Raw genomic sequence first — 21,106 nt, forward strand, 5'->3', positions numbered from 1 at the left:
AGTCCCAATTAAATGTTCTTATAAGAGTTACCTTGGTCATGGTGTCTGTTTACATCAATAAAACCCTATCCTAAGACAATAGGATATCTACTAATGTAATTTTTTGGTCCTAAACCCATGTGTGTGTGTGTGTGTGTGTGTGTGTCTGTGTGTGTTTGTGTGTGTCTGTGAGTCTTCATTACAGTCATTTGTCTATAGTCCTTGACTTGGGCCAATTTTTTTTAACATTTATGATAGAAATAAATTATGAATATACTATTTCAAAACATTTCCACAAATATGTTTAAAAGATAAGAAATATAGAAAAATGACCTAGAGTTAAATGGACAAGAAAATAAGAGAAACATATAGAAGTTAGTGTAACCACAAATGGAGCCCTTCTAGACATAGAAAGCAAAGCCACAGGGTTTGTTTAGCAACATAAGATACAAACGTATTGCTAGTGACAGTATGGCTATGGGAAATTCTAGAAAACTCAACTTAGCCCATCAAACAGTATCATTTCTAAACAGAATTTCTTCCTGGACACTGAATTAGTGAAAACAACTCACCACAGCTGGATTCATCTTCATTAAAGTGGCAGTCAGCCACTCCATCGCATAGCAGGAGAGATGGGATACACTGGCTTTCAAAGCACTGGAATTCTGTATCACTGCATGGCTGAGGAGAGGGTCTGAGAGCGCAATCCAGTTCATCAGATCCATCTATACAATCTTCTTGCCCATCACACTTCTTTGAGGCAGGGACACACTGGAGTGTATAGATACAAGCAAACTGGCCTTCTTCACAAAGTAAAGGCTGTGGTAAGGCAGGTCCTGAAGAAGAGAGCAAGGCACACCATATTGATTCTTTGTTTGTGTCCAGGATTGAATCAGCCCAGGGAATATTTATTGTTCTATAATTATAAAAGAGTACAAATTTTAAACAAATTAATTTTAATTATGAAATATTAAATGTTTACAACATATAAATGTGATAAAAGAACATGCCTTATCTAAACTCAGAAGTTATATTCTTTAAAAGAATATTCTGGGGACAGCGGAGATGGCTCAGCAGATATAGGTACTTGTTTCCAAGCCTGATGACTTGAGTTTGAAAAAAATTATATCAAGTTGTTTTATCTCCACATGTTCACTCAGGCATGTGAACATACATGTGTGTGAATACATGTATATGGACATGTGTGTGTGTGTGTGTGTGTGTGTGTATGTGTGTGTGTGTGCAGGCACACAAAGTATAAATAAATGTAATAAAAGAATTACAGAGTATTGATGTTGTGCCATGGCAATGTCAATGGACATGTAAGGTGGAAAGGGACAGCTTTTGCAGAGCTCCACTCCTGGAGAAAGAACTATGCCAGATGTCATGAAGAGCTAGTGCATCTTACGAACTTACCACAGCATTGGCACAAGTCACCTGTCAACCCCCAACTCTGCTGGATCCCAATCAGTTCTTCTGAAAATCTGTACTCCTTCTTTTGCTTATCTGTGAGGAGAATTTCCTGGGAGATTTCTCCAGTGAACTTTCTCAGCAGGAATACGCCTCTGGAGTTGGCCTCCAGGGGACCCTGATCTAAAGCATAGCCAAATATCAACACATTTCTTGTTTAAAATTGAACCTCCTCTGAATTCCTTCTCAACTTTTCCACTGAAATATTTTTAAACCAGAAAGAACATGAAATTTCATTTCTCATGGGAGTCTAGGTAGGCTCTGAGTTAGAGGAGCTTCTCAGTTATCTCAATATTTCTGTCTCCTGTTTTATCCTAATATAAGTTCTTCATTTTAGTACAAAATATCTCTACTATTTATATACTTATGTATGTATGTATGTATGTATGTATGTATGTATGTATGACTTTTATCAGCATTCAAATGAAACTATAATTTCTGTAAGATACACTTGGCTCACCTTTAGTCCTGAATGTCATCTTTTGCATGCATATTTTAAGAAAATTTGACAATTAGAAAAGTTTTTAAAATTAAAATTTTAATGAATTGATTATAGGATGTGATTATAGGGTCCTAACGTTGAGGTAACAGTTCTCATTTCACAATAATATCACTAACTGTTCCCATTTAACCAACTGAGAAGCCTAAGTACTAACTTGAATTCCAAATGCAAAGTGAAAAAAGATAATTTCATGAATCTGTACAGTGCATGGCTTCAACTACAGGACATTTGGGAAAAGATAGGACTGTAAAACATTGAGTTCCAGGAGTGCTGGAGGTGGTAGATTAAGAAGGAAGGGAGGGGAAGGCAAGTGGGTCTTGCAGCAGTAAAAATATTCTATGTTGTATAACAATGTCCATTTGCCAAAATATACTGAATTATCAACACCAAGGTCAATGCTGGGGTGAACCCTAACTTAAAGTATGAACTGTGGGTAACAATGAGGTATCAATATAAAGTAATTTCATTGGTTAAAGCAAGTGAACCTCATAACTGAGGAACCCAAAATCATATATGGAGAGCATAGAAAATCTTTATGCAGTCTACTTCCTTTTGCTCTGATACTTCAACTTCTATTCTATGTAAGTCTTATATGTATGGTTATGTGTCCCATAAAAACATTCTATATATACTGATGTCAGTATAAATGCCAATGCTGGTGTTGAGCTTTATGTGTATATTTGTGTGTAAATTACCAATAAAGAGCTTATATTCAGCCTGTTGCTCATGTTTAATAATTCTTTCTTGAAATCTCAATATTATGAATCTCTGCAAGTCCTCTTGGAAAAGTAGAGATTCAGCCTTAGAAAGAGGTAATACTTTAGTAAATGTAGTGTGTGTTGGTCTAGTTTCTTGTTTCTTGTCTCAGTAGGTCCAAAAATTAGCTTAGTCAGATTAATTAAACTGATAGCATTGAGGTTCAAGGACAATGTAAGCAGAATGGAAACCATGTCAGATCAATTTTAACTATAATGAGTTTTCTTGAATAGGCATCACATTTAGAGAGCTATTTTACAACAGATTATGGCATGTTCTTACAATGAAATCTTTGGCTTATGTTAGGAAAACAGTATATTCTATATTGACAGTGTCTGTTAATACCCCATGGAGTATAATTATAATAGAAAACTTTAAAGAGAATATTACACAAAGAGAGATACTTTAAAATATTTGTGTGTGTGTGTCTGTGTGTGTGTTTGCATGTGTAAGAGAGAGACAGAGAGACAGAGAGAGACAGGCACAGAGAGACAGAGAGAGACTGTAAGAAAGAACTGAGAAATGTTGATGCATTTTTACATGATTTTATTCATTATGTGGGTCAAGGGTGTTCTGAAGCTATGAAATCTCAAATGTATCATATAGACCTGAAGGCAGGGAATGAGAGGAGAACTAACCTACAAAACCAATAGCTTATAAACTATGATGTTTCACAAAAGGAAGATCATGAATTTGTAGTAATTTGAAATAAACAATTATCATACAATAATTTCATCTTTAGGTTGCAGTTGATTTATGCTTTGTGTGTCAGAGTTGGTTCATGGATGTACCAAATAAAGTTATTCTCTTTTATTTGTGTTCCTATCAAATATGATCTTGAAACTGTAAAATGTGCCATTCCATTATCTCTGTTGCAAAGTATAGCAAGCACATGACTACCAGCCATCTTGTGCTTCAAGAGAAAATGGGTTCAGAAATGCTGCTATAGACTTCAGATCCTTACTCTATGAGACAGCGTTAAGACTAGGCATTCTAAAGCAAAAATAAGATCTCTTTAAAATAGAGAGAGTCAGCAGAAAACTTCAACTGCTCTCCTATAGTAATTAGCTGAACAGCACCTTTGCTCAATTGTAGCTTTAATTTTACATAGAGTTTTGAAATGCAAAGTTAGAGAGAGAAAATGCTTCCCTTCCCTTGAGAAAATAGTGGCATCTCTTTACCCAGGTAGAATTGAGAGGATTAATTCAATATAGTTTTCTACTGATGAATAGTAATTCAATGCCTTAAATATTACTTACACATTGCTTAATTGACTATTCCCATTGACTAAATATATACTGTAATAATAATGACCAAAGAAGATATGTAGATACAGACACAGACACAGACATAGATATAGATATATAATAGGAAAGCTCTTTTAACAGACTATTCTCACTTAATATTTGTTGTATATAGATGCTGGGGAATCTACTCCGAATACTAAGTTTCACTGGTCACTTATACTTAGATGACAGTAGAAACATATTCTTCACAGTAAAATTATTTCATGATGAAAATCAGTGAGGAATTCTTACAAGTTCCGTAGACATTCATTACAATTCCATGAAGCCCAAGGATAACTGAATGAGTTTTTATCTATATGATAAATGTGTTTAGAGAAGGCCATATTGATTGAGTTGAAAGGAACTTTTCACATAAAACTTCAGTTCTGAAAGTCAAAAATTAATGAATTGGTAAATATGACCATATTGGTGACTTAGATGGGAGAGATGCTTATTGAAACATACAGAAAATTGGTTATAAATGGTTATTATTTTGGGACTACTATACCATCAACAATAAAATATTGTATAAATTTATGTAGGGAAAATCATAATTTTTAAGAATTCATAAAAATCTCTTGAATTTTAATAACTTTGGATTTTTTTAGATGTATGTAAATATGTCCAAATCATCCTTTCATAATTAATACAAATAATAACTTAATTTTCAGAGTATTCATCTCTTATAAGGAGATAAAAGAAGGTAGTTTGGTTGTTATTTTGTTTCATAAATCTAATAGCTTATATATTCCTGCAAAGACAGAATTTTTCTTTTATTTTGACTGTGGACAATAGGAGATTACTGACATATGTTAAGCTATGCTGACAATGGGTAGGGCATATCGGCCAGTGGCTTCTCTGTCAGTAGTTTAGCCTGTATCTTAGTGAGAAGCCAAAAGATGGAGAAAAATGGAGAAATGAAGAAACGTGTGAAGTTTCAATAGGTTAGGTTCAACCTGGAATGAGAAAAGGATCCGAGAACAGGTGTCAAATAACATAAAAAAAAAAATGTGTGTGCGTGTGTGTGTGTGTGTGTGTGATGGAGGATTAGGTGACCTATTTTCAGAATCCTGTCTTTCTTCTGACACATACATAGGTGGCAGACCAGAAAGAAAACCAAGTGCTAAAGGAACAGAGCCCATTAAAAGTACCTTCCCGAATCATTTGCGTTTAACATAGGCATTTACCACCAACTCAGAGGATTTTCTTCTAAAAGGACAATACACACAACAAACATTTTGTCTTCAGAAACCCAAACTAATCTAAAATGTATTCAAAGTTGATAAAATTTACATAAAACTCTGCATTGGTGGGTTGAAATGTAGATTATTTCTTTCCTGACATGAGAGTTAAAATCCAGAGAGACTCCAGTGGATTACAGAGTCTTTATTGCTTTATCATTTCCATATGATGTTACAATTCCTTGCCTGGTCATGTGTGTGTGTGTGTGTGGGCTTGTCACATGAAAGTTTGGGCATCATTAAACTTAGAAGTTGGACATCATTCACTGCCATTTTATGAGCCATTTTCAAGGCCAGTTTATCCTGAGATTTTTCTCTTGTTATACAAGGATTGAGAATGCCAAGGAAAAACCCACCTCTCTAACATATCCCACAAACACAACTAGAAAGAATGTAGGCATAGGAGGAAATATATGTTGTTAAAAATAGTATACAATTTCATATGCACTTTGAAGGCCCCTCTTAAAAGTCAAATGCTTTTTATGGGGTCTATCAAGTGTAATGGCTGAACTACCACTAACATTCTGATAATATGATTTAAAAAAAATAAAAGAAATAATAAAGAATAATACATTTCATGGAAGATTAAAAAACAATTAGTACAACAGACCAAAATGAAACACACAAAACCAATGACTGTGATATTATAACTACAAGTGAACAGGGCATCACCCAGATACAGATATCTAAGTTAAGAAACGAATAATGAAAGAGATAATAAATAGATAAATAAATAAATAATGACTAAGGAAATGAATGAATGAATGAATACATTAAAACAGATTTTGGATAATTAAATATAGCTACATAACTATTTAATAATCTCATTTTTGTCATGCTAACTTTTGTTTTTTCAAAAGAAACAAGTGATTCATTAATATGAGTAGAATTATTTTATTCTATTAATTTATACATATCCTTGACATTGTTGGTCAAAGAGGTGGCTCAGCAGAGTGGTAAGCTACAGAATGTGCAAGCCCACACTTCCAGAATGCACAATGTATGAGCTGTTATAGCACACATGAAATAACATAGCAACATACATGAAACACACAGGCAAAGTCTGCTGAATCTTTCTATCTGGCATAAAAGACCGAGCTGCTGGCTTATCAATTCTTTGAACATCTTTATGGTCAAATTTATTCAATTCTCCAAACTCACATTTTTTTTGTTTTGAAGAACTTTATAATAACAAAAAATATAGACTCACACAGTCATTCATAGTTGAGCCAAGAAATTTTATTTTTCCTTTTCCATTTTCAATTATTTCTACAGAAACTTATCTTTTCTGAGTAAAATGGTCTTACATGGCAAATAAAAATGGCCATTCTATATTTTGAAAAGTTAAGAATTAGCCATCTGTTAAGGTCATTTGCCTTTCTTTTAGAAAAAAATTTTCACCACAAAACAATCACCTTTCAGTGATGTGGTGTTATGGTCTAATGCGGTTTCTTAATCAAGAAACTTTTGCTTTGTAATCTCTGAATGCAAGCCAGGCCTAAGACATGTGTTGTAGAGAATGAGAAAATCATAATGAAAATATGCAATATTCACCTATGAGAGTACACCACACCAAATTCTTGCTTGCTCTGAAGGCTCCTTGTATTTCTTAGACATAGCTAGCCTGGTAAGATTCAAGATGCTGAGTGTGTCTAAATGAACACAAACATAAGAAAGGTGCTGTGATAATTTTCTGGAGTGACAAGGATTATAAGAATTCATTATTATTTCGATATGATAAATTGTTATCCTATGCTTTGAGATATATATTAGTATAGGCATTACATGTGTTTATGCATCTATCATTCATGTATGTATATGTAAATGTATGTATGTATATACATATGTATATATGTATGTATGTTTGTATGGATGGATGGATGGATGGATGGATACATACATATCCTTCAAAAATATGTGTTTATATAGTGAATAACATTGGTCATTTTAAAATATTCATCTTTAAGGGAAAGGCAGATAGAGTTCCGTGTGATTTGCGTTTTGAGTTCAGGCCTAGTCTGAGATCTTTACATTCAGGTGATAAAGTACAGCTCACACTAGGATTGGCTTTTCCATGGTTGTCATTTGGATTTCTTCCTCTTATTTGACTGAATTCCTTTCCTGCCTAATTCTCAGCAGGAAGGCAAGAGCTAGTAATCCTCCTATGGCAGGAGGCTTTCCCAAAGGAAGTTGAGCAAAAGACAGAGGTGTGGCCCCTTGAACCTGCATGATTCTCACTTCTTGAAATGGAAGTTTCTGGTTCTTGTTTTCTTATCTTCAAATCTAAAGAATCCATTTGAAAAGTAAGCAGAAAATACCACCTTCTAACAGACAGCAGGAGTGTATGACCCCTTCCCTCCATAATAGTTTTAAAGTCTAATAACCTGCCATAATCCAATAGGATTATTATGGTAGGAGTGTCAGATGAGCCTTTTCTTTGAGCATCATGTGCATTCATCACCATCCAGCTTAAAATAAGGCCAATTTTGAGTCACAACTGATGCAAACTTATAAAATCGAGTCATGGATTCCAATGGCTTTAAATAATTTTATCGAAAATTGCTCTACTGACTTGAACTTCACTTTATATGGTTCCCAATCAGTCTTAAAGCAAAGTCCACTTCTTATTGTTATACTGAAAAAAATGGGGTAGTGACAATGGGGTACTTTAAAACAGCAAAACTACCATGTTCAACAACAAACTATAACTGTCTTAAACTGCACAGTAACACAAAAGGGAATTGAAAACTTAAAGATAGATATCCTAAAATGGAGTGCAGCTTCCTGTGGAGAGGATTATGAGTACTTCTTGAAGAAGCAAGATTGGCTTTGACCCTGAAATCAAGGAAGGATTTTCACCAGAGGAGGTAAAGGGCATGGAGTTCTTAGCCAGGCATTTAACAGGGCTAAAGTTACGGAGATGGAGCATATGGGCCATCACTAGAAAAAACAAGAGTTCTACTTTGAAAGGATCATTTTTATATGAACATAGAGAGATAACAGAAGCTTTGTGTTAAAGGGTAAGAAACTAATTGAGTAGTTGGCTGAGAATCTTTCAGTATTTTTCTTCTACTGTATTCTATATCAATTTATATACTTGACTGCTTTTATTAGCACCACATGCATCCCTGAACAACTAGAAGCATCTTTAAAGCCAGCTCTCAGACCTAGTGAGGACACATGCCATCTCTAGGTGACAGCACTGCTCCTGCCTCCATCGCCATGGCATTGGGTGCATGGCCCCTTCTGCGTGCCTCACATACATGAGTATGGGAAAATTCTGAATTTTGGGTTCAGTTTTACACATATTGGGCTGATGTTTTACCACAATCCTTGAGAGATATTATTATATCAATACCTGTAATCCAACTCACATGCAGGGCAGAAAGTAGTAGATTCTGCACGCTAACGATTGAATCAATGACAGACTAAAATTACAAGTATTCAGGTAATGAGAAATTTCCTTTATCAAATTGAAATGACATTTCCTTTACCTATCTTCTCTGAAGCCCATCTTCTTTAAACTTTACTATGTCCCCTTCTGATGCCATTCTTTGTGCCCTTCTTCTGTGTCCCTATTCTCTCTTTATATGCATAGAATGGCCTAGTTGCAAGTTACTTACCAAACAGTTGTTTAAAGTAGAGAATTCTAAACCATACACTAAGGATGTGTAATGATCTCCTCCCAAATTTACAAATATTTAAAGCCAAAATTGATTGAGGTCATAAAATTTTGAGTAGAGTTGTCTCTTTCTGTCACTCAGTAGACACAGACATATAACGGGATAATTTACACATCCCTTCCTTGCTCCCAAAAAAATGTGAGAACAGAGCCAAAGGAAATGTTCTGGGAGGTATGAAGGGAGGGTACATGTAAGTTCACATGCTGCTGGTATTTTTCATTTCTCTTCTCATTCAACATACTTGTTTATTTATACAGCGTATTTATTGAATTCCTTCATAATAATAATAATAATAATAATACTAGTAGTAGTAGTAAAGCTGAATGAATCTGATACTTGCCTTTAAATAACTTAAATTTTGGTATTACAATTTATCTAGAATTATTCCTTGGGCTTGATGTGTCGGGCCATAGATAGGAAACAAGAATAGGACCTCCATTCAGGGATGGGAAGAAAGTGATTTTTCAGCAGTAATAATATAAAATTAAAACCAAACCAACCAAACAAGCCAACACACCCACAAGATTTCTTAACTTTCTGTCTTCTTGAGTTCCTCCTAATTCTCTTATCTTTTTGACAACTTGATAGTTACTGACCATTTATATTTAGCAGGTCAAGATAAAAGGGATATCCTGGGCTAATATTTCTTTTCTTTGGAATCTGTCTTATGTATCTGAAAGTCTATTTTCTTTCCTTTAACAAAATCAAGCTAGATGAAGAATAAAGTGTCCATGTTAGTCACTCAACAGAGCTTTCTAAGCTTTTGGAAGCCATAAGAAAAGCTTGATGTCTACAGGGCTTATGGTAGATAGGACATCAGATAGCATATTCTGACTAAGATGTCAATCAGTGATGACTAGACATGTAGAGTCACATGAAAGTTATTCCCAGGCTTAAAATTACCATCTTCATTTGCCTATTGAAATAGTTAATGCAAATGTTCAGGAAGGACAGAGTCTTAAGTCCTGTCTGTATTCTTTCCATGGATGGGAAAAATCAAGACAAATGGGCAATAATTTGTGCACTGAAGATTTGAACCTACTACTTGATTTTAACATATGCCTCAATGGAAGCTAGTTGTACTGGGATCTGAATGTGCTATATCAAAATACCACAGTTTGCATGGCTCGAATGGCAGACATTGTGTAGTATGATGGTACATATCTGTAATCAGAACACTTAAAAAAGTTGAAGAAGGAAGATTTTGAGTTCTAGGCCCTCTAGGACTCCATTGTAAACCCCTGTCAAAAAAAAAAAAAAAAACTCAACAAAACTCCACAGATCTTTTACAATTGTTATGGAGGCCATACATTGAATCCAAGACCTTGTTAGAAGTTGGCTCCTGTTGAAGGTTCCATAGAAGAAGCTAGTCTATTCCTTCTACTTAGATACTGGTTTTGATAAGTATCCAGGTCATTTTTAGCTAACAGATTATTTTCAAGCTCAGCTTATTGCAGCATATGGAATTGTGTGTTTGTTTCAGCATGACATTTATTATAAGGATATCAATCACATTAGTTTAAAGGATCTCTTCTACTCCAGTTTGATATCGTCCAAAGACTCATTTTAATTATTTTTTCTTTGATTGGATATTTTCTTTATTACATTGCAAATGTTATCTGCATTCCAGGTCTCCCCTCCAGAAACCCCTTCTACCATCTTGCCTTCCCCTGCCTCTGTGAGGGTGCTCCCCCACCCACTCCTGCCTTCCCGCCTAGGCATTCCCCTACACTGGGGTATTGAATCCCCACAGGACCAAGGGCTGCTCTTCCTAGTGATGTCCAACAAGACCATCCTATGCCACACACACACACACACGGAGCCATAGGTCCCTCCATGTGTACTCTTTGGTTGGTGGTTCAGTACCCAGGAGCGCTGGGATATCTGGCCAGTTGACACTGTTGCTCCCTCCACTGGGCTGCAAACCTCCACAGCCCCTTCAGTCCCTTCTTCAACTCCTCCATCTGAGACCCTGCACTCAGTTCAATGGTTGGCTGCGAGCATCCACCTCTGTATTTGTTAGGCTCTGGCAGAGCCTCTCAGGAGACAGCCATATCAGGTTCCTATCAGCAAGCACTTCTTGGCATCTGCAATAGCGTCCAGGTTTGGCAACTGTATATCAGATGGATCCCCAGGTGGGGCAGTCTCTAGATGGCCTTTCCTCTGTCTCTGTTCCACACTTTATCTCCATTTTTCTTCCTGTGAGTATTTTGTTCTCCCTTCTGAGAAGCACTGAAGCATCCACACATTTGGCTTCCTTGTTCTTGAACTTCATATGGTCTGTGAATTATATCTTGAATATTTCAAACTCTTGGGCTAATATTTACTTGTCAGTGAGTGCATACCATGTGTGTTCTTTTGTGTTGTGTTACCTCACTTAGGATATTTATTGTTCCATCCATTTGCCTGCTAATTTCATGAAGTCATTGTTTTTAATTGCAGAGTAGTACAACATTGAGTAAATGTACCACATTTTCTCTATCCATTCCTCTGTTGAGGGACATCTGGGTTGTTCTAGCTTCTGGCTATTAAAAATATGGCTGCTATGAACATAGTGGAGCATGTGTCCTTATTATATGTTGGAGCATCTTCTGGCTATATGCCCAGGAGTGGTATAGCTGGGTCCTCAGGTAATACTATGTCCAATGTTCTGAGGAACAGCCAGACTTATTTCCAGAGTGGTTGTACTAGCTTGCAACTCTACCAGCAAGGAGTGGAGGAGTGTTCTTTCTCCACATCTTCACCAGCATCTGCTGTCACCTGAGTTTTTGATCTTAGCCATTCTGACTGGTGTGATGTGGAATATCAGGGTTCTTTTGATTTGCATATCTCTGATGACTAAAGATGTTGAACATTTCTTTAGGTGTTTCTCTGCCATTTGAGTTTCATTCTTATACAGATTTTTCACTTGCTTGGTTAGAGTGAAGAGGTCAGTTCAGGAACTTTGCAATACTTGTCTTTCAGGAAGAGAGAGGCTAATTAACATTCCTCAGACCACAGGGATAGGGACCAACCTGCAGGTGGGGGAAGCCCAGAGCCCATGGACACATTCCACAGGACAGACCATTGGCCACCAGCAGACAAGGGAAGTACCTGATACCTCATTCTCTAAAGACAAATCAGTTTAAAAGTCACACTGTTCTGCCAATCATATTGTTCCTAGTTGCTGTTTCTCTATGCTACCCCTGGAAATTCTATAAAGGTCCACTAAATGAGCTGCCCAAAGTAGTCACCTCTCCTTTTGGATGCTGGCTGATCGCAGCATGCTGGAACAATACAATTCCTCTTGCTTTTGCATCAGTCCCCAGCTCCACATTATTCACTCAGTTTGTTCCTGGTAAGCTAAGGCTCCTCAGAGTCTTACAAGAGTCACATCAAAATATTGTATATTTTTTTGTGACTAAAGAGTATCATTTCCCTAATTTCTTTCACAGTCAGTTTATGCTTTGAGTATAGGAAGGCTACTGATTTGTTTGAGTGAATTTTATATCCAGCAACTTTGCTGAAGTTATCAAGTTTAGGAGTTGTCTGGTGGAATTTTGGGCATCACTTAAGTATACTGTCATATCATTTGCAAATAGTGATATTTTGACTTCTTCCTTTCCAATGTCTATCCTTTTGACCTCCTTTTGTTGTCTAATTGCAGTAGCTAGAATTTCAAGTACTATATTGAATACATAGGGAGAGAGTGGGCAGTCTTGTCTAGTCCCTGATTTTAGTGGAATTGCTTCTAGTTTCTCTCCATTTAGTTTGATGTTGGCTACTGGTTTGCTGTATATTGCTTTTACTATGTTCAGGTATGGGCCTTGAATTGCCAATCTTTCAAAGACTTTTAACAGGAGAGAATGCTGAATGTCAAATACTTTTTCAGCATCTAATGAAATGATCCTGTATTTTTTTTTCTTTGAGTTTTCTTTTGCAGTGGATTATGTTGATGGATTTCCCTATATTGACCTATCCCTGCATCCATGGGATGAAGCCTACTTGACCATGGTGAATGCTTGTTTTGATGTGTTCTTACATTCAGTTTGAGAAAATTTTATTGAGTATTTTTGCATTGATATTCATAAGGAAATTGTTCTGAACTTCTTTTTCTTTGTTGGGTCTTTTCGTAGTTTTGGTATCAGTGTAACTGTGGATTTGTAGAACAAATTAGATAGTGTTCCTTTTGTTTCTATTTTGTAGAATAGTTGGAAGAATATTTGTATTAGGGTTGCTGTTAATGTCTGATAGAATTCTGTACTAAACCCACCTGGTCCTGGTCTTTTTTTTGATTGAGAGACTTGTAATGACTGCTTCTATTTCTTTAGGGGTTATGGGACTGTTTAGATGGTTTATCTGATACTGATTTAATTTTGGTACCTGGTATCAGTCTAGAAAATTGTCTGTTTCATCCAGATTTCCCAGTTTTGTTGCATATAGGCTTTTGTAGTAGGATATGATAATTTTTTTGAATTTCCTCAGTTCCTGTTGTTATATCTCCCTTTTCTTTTCTGATTTTGTTAATTTGGATACTGTCTGTGCCCTCTGCTTAGTCTGGCTAAGGGTTTATCTATCTTGTTGATCACACACACACACACACACACACACACACACACACACACACACACAAAAGCCAGCTACGATTATTTCCTGCCGTTTACTCCTCTTGGGTGTATTTGCTTCATTTTGTTCTAGAGCTTTCAGGTATGCAGTCAAGCTGCTAGTGTATGCTCTCTCCAGTTTCTTTTTGGAGGCCCTCAGAGCAGTGAGTTTTCTTCTTAGTACTGCTTTCATTGTGTCCCAAAAGTTTGGGTATGTTGTGCCTTCATTTTCATTAAATTCTAAAAAAATCTTTAATTTCTTTCTTTATTCTGTGACCACATTATCATTGAGTAGAGCATTGTTCAGCTTCCATGTATATTTGGGCTTTCTGTTGCCTTTGTTGTTGTTGAAGAACAGGCTTAGTCCCTGGTGATTTTATAGGATGCATGGGATTATTTCAATCATCTTGTATCTGTTGAGGCCTGTTTTGTGACTGATCACATCGTCAGTGTTGGAGAAGGTATATTCTTTTGTTTTAGGAAGAAATGTTCTATAGCTATCTGTTAATACATTTGGTTTAAAACTTCTGTTAATTTCACTGTGTCTAGTTTCTGTTTCCATGATTGGTTCATTGCTGAGAGTTGGGTGTTGAAGTCTCTAACTATTATTGTGTTAGGTACAGTGTGTGCTTTGAGGTTTAACAAAGTTTCTTTTCTGAATGTGGATGCCCTTGCATTTGGAACATAGATGTTCAGAATTGAAAGTTTTTCATAGTAAATTTTTTTCTTTGATGAGTATGAAGTGTTCATCCTTATCTTTTTTGATGACTTTTGGTTAAAAGTTGATTTTATTCCACATTAGAATGGCTACTCCAGCTTGTTTCTTGGGATCATTTGCTTGGAAATTTTTTTTCCAGCCCTTTACTCTGAGATAGTGTCTATCTTTGACACTGAGGTGCAATTCTTGTATACAGCAAAATCCTGGGTCCTGTTTACATATCCAGTCTGTTAGTCTATGTCTTTTTATTGGAGAATTGAGTTCATTGATATTAAGAGATATTAAGAAAATTGAATTTTGCTTCCTGTTATTTTTGTTTTTAGAGGTAGAATTGTATTTGTGTGGCTATCTTGAGTTACTTGTAAGAAGATTACTTTCTTGCTTTTTCTAGAGTGTATTTTCCTTCCTTATGTTGGAGTTTTCCACCAATTATCCTTTGTAGGGCTGGATTTGTGGAAAGATGCGGTGTAAATTTGGTTTTGTCATGGAATATTGTGGTTTCTCCATCTATGGTAACTAAGAGTTTTGCTGGGCATAATAGCCTTGGCTGGCATTAGTGTTCTTTTAGAGTCTATTTTACATCTGCCCAGGATCTTCTGGCTTTTAAAGTCTCTGGTAAGAAGTCTAGTGTAATTCTGATAGGTCTGTCTTTATATGTTACTTGACATTTTTCCCTTACTGCTGTTAATATTCTTTTTTTGTTTTGTGCATTTGGTGTTTTGACTATTATGTGACAGGAAGAATTTCTTTTCTGGTCCAATCTATTTGGAATTCTGTATGCCTCTTTTAAATTTATGGACATCTTCTTTTTTAGTTTATGGAAGTTTTCTTTTATAATTTTGTTGAAGATATTTACTGTCCCTTTAAGTTGGAAATCTTTACTCTCTTCTACACCTATTATCCTTACATTTGGTCTTCTCATTGTGTCCTGGATTTCCTGGATGTTTTGGGTTAGGACCTTTTTGCATTTTGCATTTTCTTTGTCAATGTTTTTTATGGTATTTTTTGCACTTGAGATTCTCTCTTCTATCTCTTTTATTCTGTTGGTGATGCTTGCATCTATGACTCCTGATCTCTTTCCTAGGTTTTCTATCTCTAGGGTTGTCTTTCTTCATGTTTCTTTATTGTTTCTATTTCCAGTTTTTGATCCTGGATTGTTTTCAATTCCTTTACCTGTTTGTTTCTGTTTTCCTGTAATTCTTTAAAGGATTTTTGTATTTCCTCTTTAAGGGCTTCTACCTATTTACCTGTGTTCTCCTGTAATTTTTTCAGGTCATAATTTATGTCTTTCTTAAAGTCCTCTATCATCATCATGAGATGTGATTTTAAATCAGAGTCTTGATTTTTCTGATGTGTTGGCTTATCCAGGGCTCACTGTGGTAGAAGAACTGGGTTCTGTTAATGCCAAGAAGCCTTGGTTTTTATTGCTTATGTTCTTGCCTCTCAATATCTGGTTTTAACTAGTGTTAGCTTATCTTGCTCTCTGACTGTGACCTGTTGCTCCTGTAAGCCTGTGTGTCAGCAGTCCTTGGAGACCAGTTTTCTCCTAGAGGAATTTGGGTATGGAGAGCTGTGGCACAGGTTCAGCTCCTGGAGCAGGCCAAAACTGGAAAGATCCTGTCCCTGGCCATTCCTTGGTTCCTGTATCCTGATGGATCTGGGCTGGTCCCTCATAAGCCAGGAATTTGAGCAGAAATGGTGGTCTTACCTGTGCTCACAGGTGTTTCTGCACTCCTGGGAGACCAGCTCTCTCCTGGCAGTATTTGGGTATGGAGACCTATAGTAGTGTCAGCTCAGGGCAAAGATAGAGACTGGAAGGATCCTATCTCGGGCTGCTCCTTGGTTCCTGTGTCCTGAGGGCTTTAGGCAGGTCCCTCTGAGCAGAAGTGGTGGTCTTACTTGTGTTGACAGGTGTGTCAGCACTCCTGGGAGACCAGTTCTCTCCTGGTGGTATTTTGGTATGGAGAGCTGGGACACAGAATCTGCTCCAGGTTAAGACTGCTCATTTTAATTATATCTGCAAAAACTTCATTTTTTAAAAAAAGATTGCAATTTCAGGTTCTGAGGGGGACATGGAATCGAAATGTTCCAGTTTTATTTTGACTTCGCTGTAAGGAAAAACAAACAAACAACACAATACAACACAACACACACATAAACACACACACAAACCTAACCAAAACCAACTTGGGGTGTGGGAAGAGTTTATTTAACTTACTTCCAGGTCACAGCTTATCATTGAAAGAAGTGAGAACTGGAACTCAAGGCAGGAACCTGAGTCAGGACCCAAGAAGGAACACTACATGATGGTTCACTGGCTTATAGTCTGCTTGTTTTTTTCGACAACCTAGGACCACGTCCTGAGGGATGATACCTATGGAAAGTCAGCTGTACCTTGAAGCATCAATTAGTAATCAAGACTGTCCTTTATAGACCTGCCCTGAATCTATGCAATTTCTTTAATGGAACTGTCAAAGGGAGCCTATCTTTAAAAAGGCCTTGAACTCAAATGTCTAGCCTCTGTAGTTATTGGAAAATAAATATCTATGGATTTTTGGAGATTTTGTTTTTGACAGAGTTTCATAGTGGAGTCCTAGCAGGTCTTGAAGTCATAATATTTCTACCTTGGCCCTCATGTTTTCTAACTACAGATATGTTCTATCATACTATGCAATTAAGACTTCTTTACTTAGAATGCCCTGAGCTGTGTCACATTGATAATTGAGGCTAACTAGGGCTTGTGGGAAGACATTCTTCAGCCCAGCAGAGCAGTGAACTCCTGTGGGGAAACTTGTGCTTCAACTTGCATTGGTATGCCTTGATGTCTGCCTACTCATCTTATTCCTGACAAAAATGTATAGACCTGCACCATAAGTGGCCTGAGATTACCCACTGTTCATAGCATGCGATAATCCACTGTTTGATACCCTACAGTTTAATTCTCCCACAGTTTTGGAACCATTTGTGTCATTACAACCTTCTAAAATGTCTCTTCCTCACTGAGGAAAATCTCAGATCCTCCTTTTTTTTTAAAGGAGGAAAAAGTAAAACAGAAGCTGCCTTCCACTGCAGGAAAGTCATATAAAGAAAACAATATCCTATGAAAATGAATGTATTCTTTGGTTGACTCAGAATCTGGAGGGTTTGTAGTATGTCAGCAGAAGATTATCCAAGTTAATATCACATCTTATCTGACATTTGTCCAGACTGTGCCAACTAAGGGACAATGGAAAAAGCAAGCAGTCTAAACTTCAGAAAAGTTAAAAATTTTTTTTACCCCTTTATGGAGTGTTGAGTATTTAGTCAGTACTGGAAGAAACTATGGAAATTTCCATCTCCCATTTCACATAGCAAACACTCATTGTAAGGGTCCCTGTATTATGAGGATATTTTGGATTTTATTGCTATATTTCAGTAGAAAACTGTTTTACTCTCAAGATTTCTTATCAATAAATATCATTTTTAGTTAGGAACTTATTAAAAATTGTCACTTTAAAAATGTTTCAAAAACACTATTTCTATTCTCAGAACTGAACTGGTAGATACTTCTCATTGGTTGCCTGTTCTGACTCTCTTCCCTTCCTTTTCACCTCTCCTTCTGTCTTGGGTTCCTCTTTGTTATCTATTGATGCTAAATGTTACTAACATGTACCACTGGCCCTGGTAGGAAGAAAGATTTATTTACTAAATACCAGATGCTGAGTTGTTTCAGCAAATATTTCTCAGGTAATTAAAATTCCTGTTCTCTTCTTGAAAGTCTAAAAGTTCTGTCTGAGTTTGCTGGTTCCTTTCTTGATATTTAACACAACTGGAGGAATGCTACTGAACAAGACCGATTCACTCAAGATGACCTATTCTTACATACCATAGGTATTTCTGCCACACAGTGATAGAAGACTGAAAATAAAAGTATAGATCATCCACAGGCTTAATATATCTACTGTTTCCCTGGAGACAAAAGAGCTGGTTAAGAACCAAACTTCATATTTCTCAAAGTTTGAAAAAGCTATATTACTATTGCTTGAACTAAAGCTAGGAAGCATGATTAAAAGTAATGAAAGTGACCCCATTTATGCCACAGCCTCTTATTGTAACTCCAATAAATAATTTCATCTGGGGATAGATTAAAACAATAATTTAAAGCTCACCATAGAGATCAGAGATTAAAAACAACACCAACCAACCAACCAACTAAGCAAGCAAAAAAACCCTTTGTCTACTATGTACAATGTTCTGGGTGTAATCCTTAGCAACACACAAACACAGACACACACACTAATGGTAATAAAAATATAAAGCAATGATCTTTTAACATATAACTTCTTTTTATATACATTTTTCACAACTAGAAATAGCATTGATCATGTACACATTTGAAACTATACAAAAATAGCAAAAATAAAAGAAATATTATCCACATTTCCTTTTCTTAGAGTCCTATATTATTTTGTGTGCTCTTTCAGACACCACAGATAGTATCTTCAGCTTATTAATATTGTTTCATATTTTCTTTGTCATTTTCTGTAACTATTAAAAGCAAAACAGCTTCTCATTTCTGCTGTCTTTTTTGTTATGTCCTTCAAATTTACCAACATATTATGAATATTTTCTTCCACAATTTTGTTTGCAAAGGATAAGTCACCTATAATATCTCTCTAAAATTTTTGTAAGAGTACTAAAATCACATGAAAGGATATTTGTAACAGCACTAAAATAGCAACATTTCTTCAAAGTCTTCAAAATATAACAGTATCATAGTGGGTATTGCAGTTATATTCATTTCAAATATGATTTATATTGTCTGTGTCTTCTCCACAGCTCTTCAAATGAAGCTGTTTCAGGTATACCAAGTGATTACAAAGATTTTCTGGCACATCACTTAGGGATTTGACAACTGGTCCTTCAGAATCACTAGCTAACAAAATCAACCATGGGTTCCTACACCACAAGGCCCTGGAACTGGGTATGTGAATGGGATTGAGGAGGGGCACAGTAATCCATAAGGTGACAGAGAAGACATCCAAAGTTTCATGGTACCAGTATGAGTTGTTTATAAGGTCCTCAACAGTAAGAACATTCTATAATATAGTTAGAAGGAGTCATCAGTCCATCAGAATCAATCAGGATGTTTATATAGTATTCCAATATATACTTTTATTTAGGGAACTATTAAATATTTTTTCTGTTATTTCTGAATAATAGCAATTTTCAGGCTGAATCTCCTAGTTTCTTTATTAAGTTCAAGATATGAATTATACATGCTCCTTTGATTCCTGAAGATGACAAAATCAGTGTAACATACACACACATTCATAGATGCACAAACACATACATATAACCATGCATCTTCCAGTCATTCTTAGCTCTTTACACACATACACACACATACACACACGAAACTGCCAGAAAACATGCTGATGTTACAGTTTCTAGGAAATATTGAGAAACGAAATAACCAGGACTATACATTTACTCTTGAATGACAGGGGAGTTATCTTTAGAAAAAGAAAGATAAGAAAAGGAGTTCACATTTGGAAATGAAAACAAAAAAAAATTGAGATTTTCATAGAATAGTTCTGTTTCTTGCACAAATGTTACAAGAACATCTGCAGAATGCAAAAAGCCAGAGAGAACTGGGACTAACTCAAAGACTGCTTCAGAGAGGCAGAGCCTGGGAACAGGGCGCCATGCATGCCTTGGTTCCTGAAGTGGCCAGCTAATGTAGTAGGCGAATACTTTCTGTGGTCCTAATCTGCATGCCCAGGAGCTTTTTTTTTTTTTTTTTGGATAATCACATTGTTATATATCTAATTTTGAAAAAAAGATACAGCCATTGTGACAAACTATGGGACTAAGCAGTAATATGTATGCTATTGTTAAATATTACAAATATTTATACTAATAAAACATAACCAAAAGAATAAAACAACATTCTTGGAAGCGATTACGATTGGGGGAGTTAATGCTTTATATATATTGTTTAATTTGGAAGGTATAATTGCTCAGGAGTTAGCTCAAAGGTTAAGATCATTATATTTTTATTTATTTTATTTATTTTCATGTATATGAGCTGTGGATGTATGTATATGTATTCATGGTTGTATGTATGTGAGGATGTCAGGGGGGCTATCCCATATGTACCTGCGAATTTAGAAACGGAGGTTGATGGCAAAACTCACATCCTACTGCCCTTCTACCTTGTACAATGAACTCCCGTTTCTTCAGTGACAGAGCTCAAATATTGACAACACCAATATGTCTAATTTTGTGAGTCAGCTTTGATCTGGGGAGTCCCTGGCTCTGCCTCCTAGACTAGAATCGCAGGGAGACTACCATGTCCCCTTGCATTTTCATGGGCCCCTCCAGTCCCTCTAGTCTTCATGGTCGTGCTGCAAGTTTTTAACCACAGAGGCACCATCCCTGCTAAAGATTACATTGTAAAATAACACGACTCCTGTCTAATAATAATTGAAGATTTACAAGAGAACATAATTGCACCACTTAACTGGAGACATCCTCAATAGAAGAGCTTCAGGTATTGGTTAAAGAGGCTTCTGTCTGGGTTTGTGTTTTCTTGTTGAAATACGGAGACTATTCTAGATTCTGTGGGACACACAGAAAGAAGGAAGCAGCTGGAGGAAGGGAAAGACTGGCACAACACAGGTAGAAAGAGAGTGAGGAGGATGACAGGTGCCTTGGTTTTAAGCAGTTTTGGTAAAGATGGAATAGGAAGGTATGCAATAAAGCTCTATCAATGGAAACACGTTTGCTTAGCCTTTAGTGTGGTGCTATTTTGCTGTCTAAAACTCATGAAAATTTTATGGCAAAGTTCATGGGCAGAGAAACTACTTCTTAATATATGCACACATATATATTCATCACTTAGGA

The 21,106-nt window shown here is 36.2% G+C and overlaps 1 protein-coding gene across 1 annotated transcript in view; it reads right to left on the reverse strand.

Annotated features, from left to right (window-relative positions):
• Malrd1 (MAM and LDL receptor class A domain containing 1) overlaps positions 1-21,106 on the reverse strand; it is a 639,509-nt gene that overhangs the window by 115,000 nt on the left and 503,403 nt on the right. Inside the window, exon 33 of the mRNA XM_028764924.1 lies at positions 552-815. Within this exon, the coding sequence (XP_028620757.1) occupies positions 552-815 (264 nt within the window). The remainder of the gene's footprint in view (positions 1-551; positions 816-21,106) is intronic.

Source organism: Grammomys surdaster, unplaced genomic scaffold (assembly GCF_004785775.1).
Source record: "Grammomys surdaster isolate TR1022 unplaced genomic scaffold, NIH_TR_1.0 146, whole genome shotgun sequence".
NCBI lineage: Eukaryota > Metazoa > Chordata > Mammalia > Rodentia > Muridae > Grammomys > Grammomys surdaster.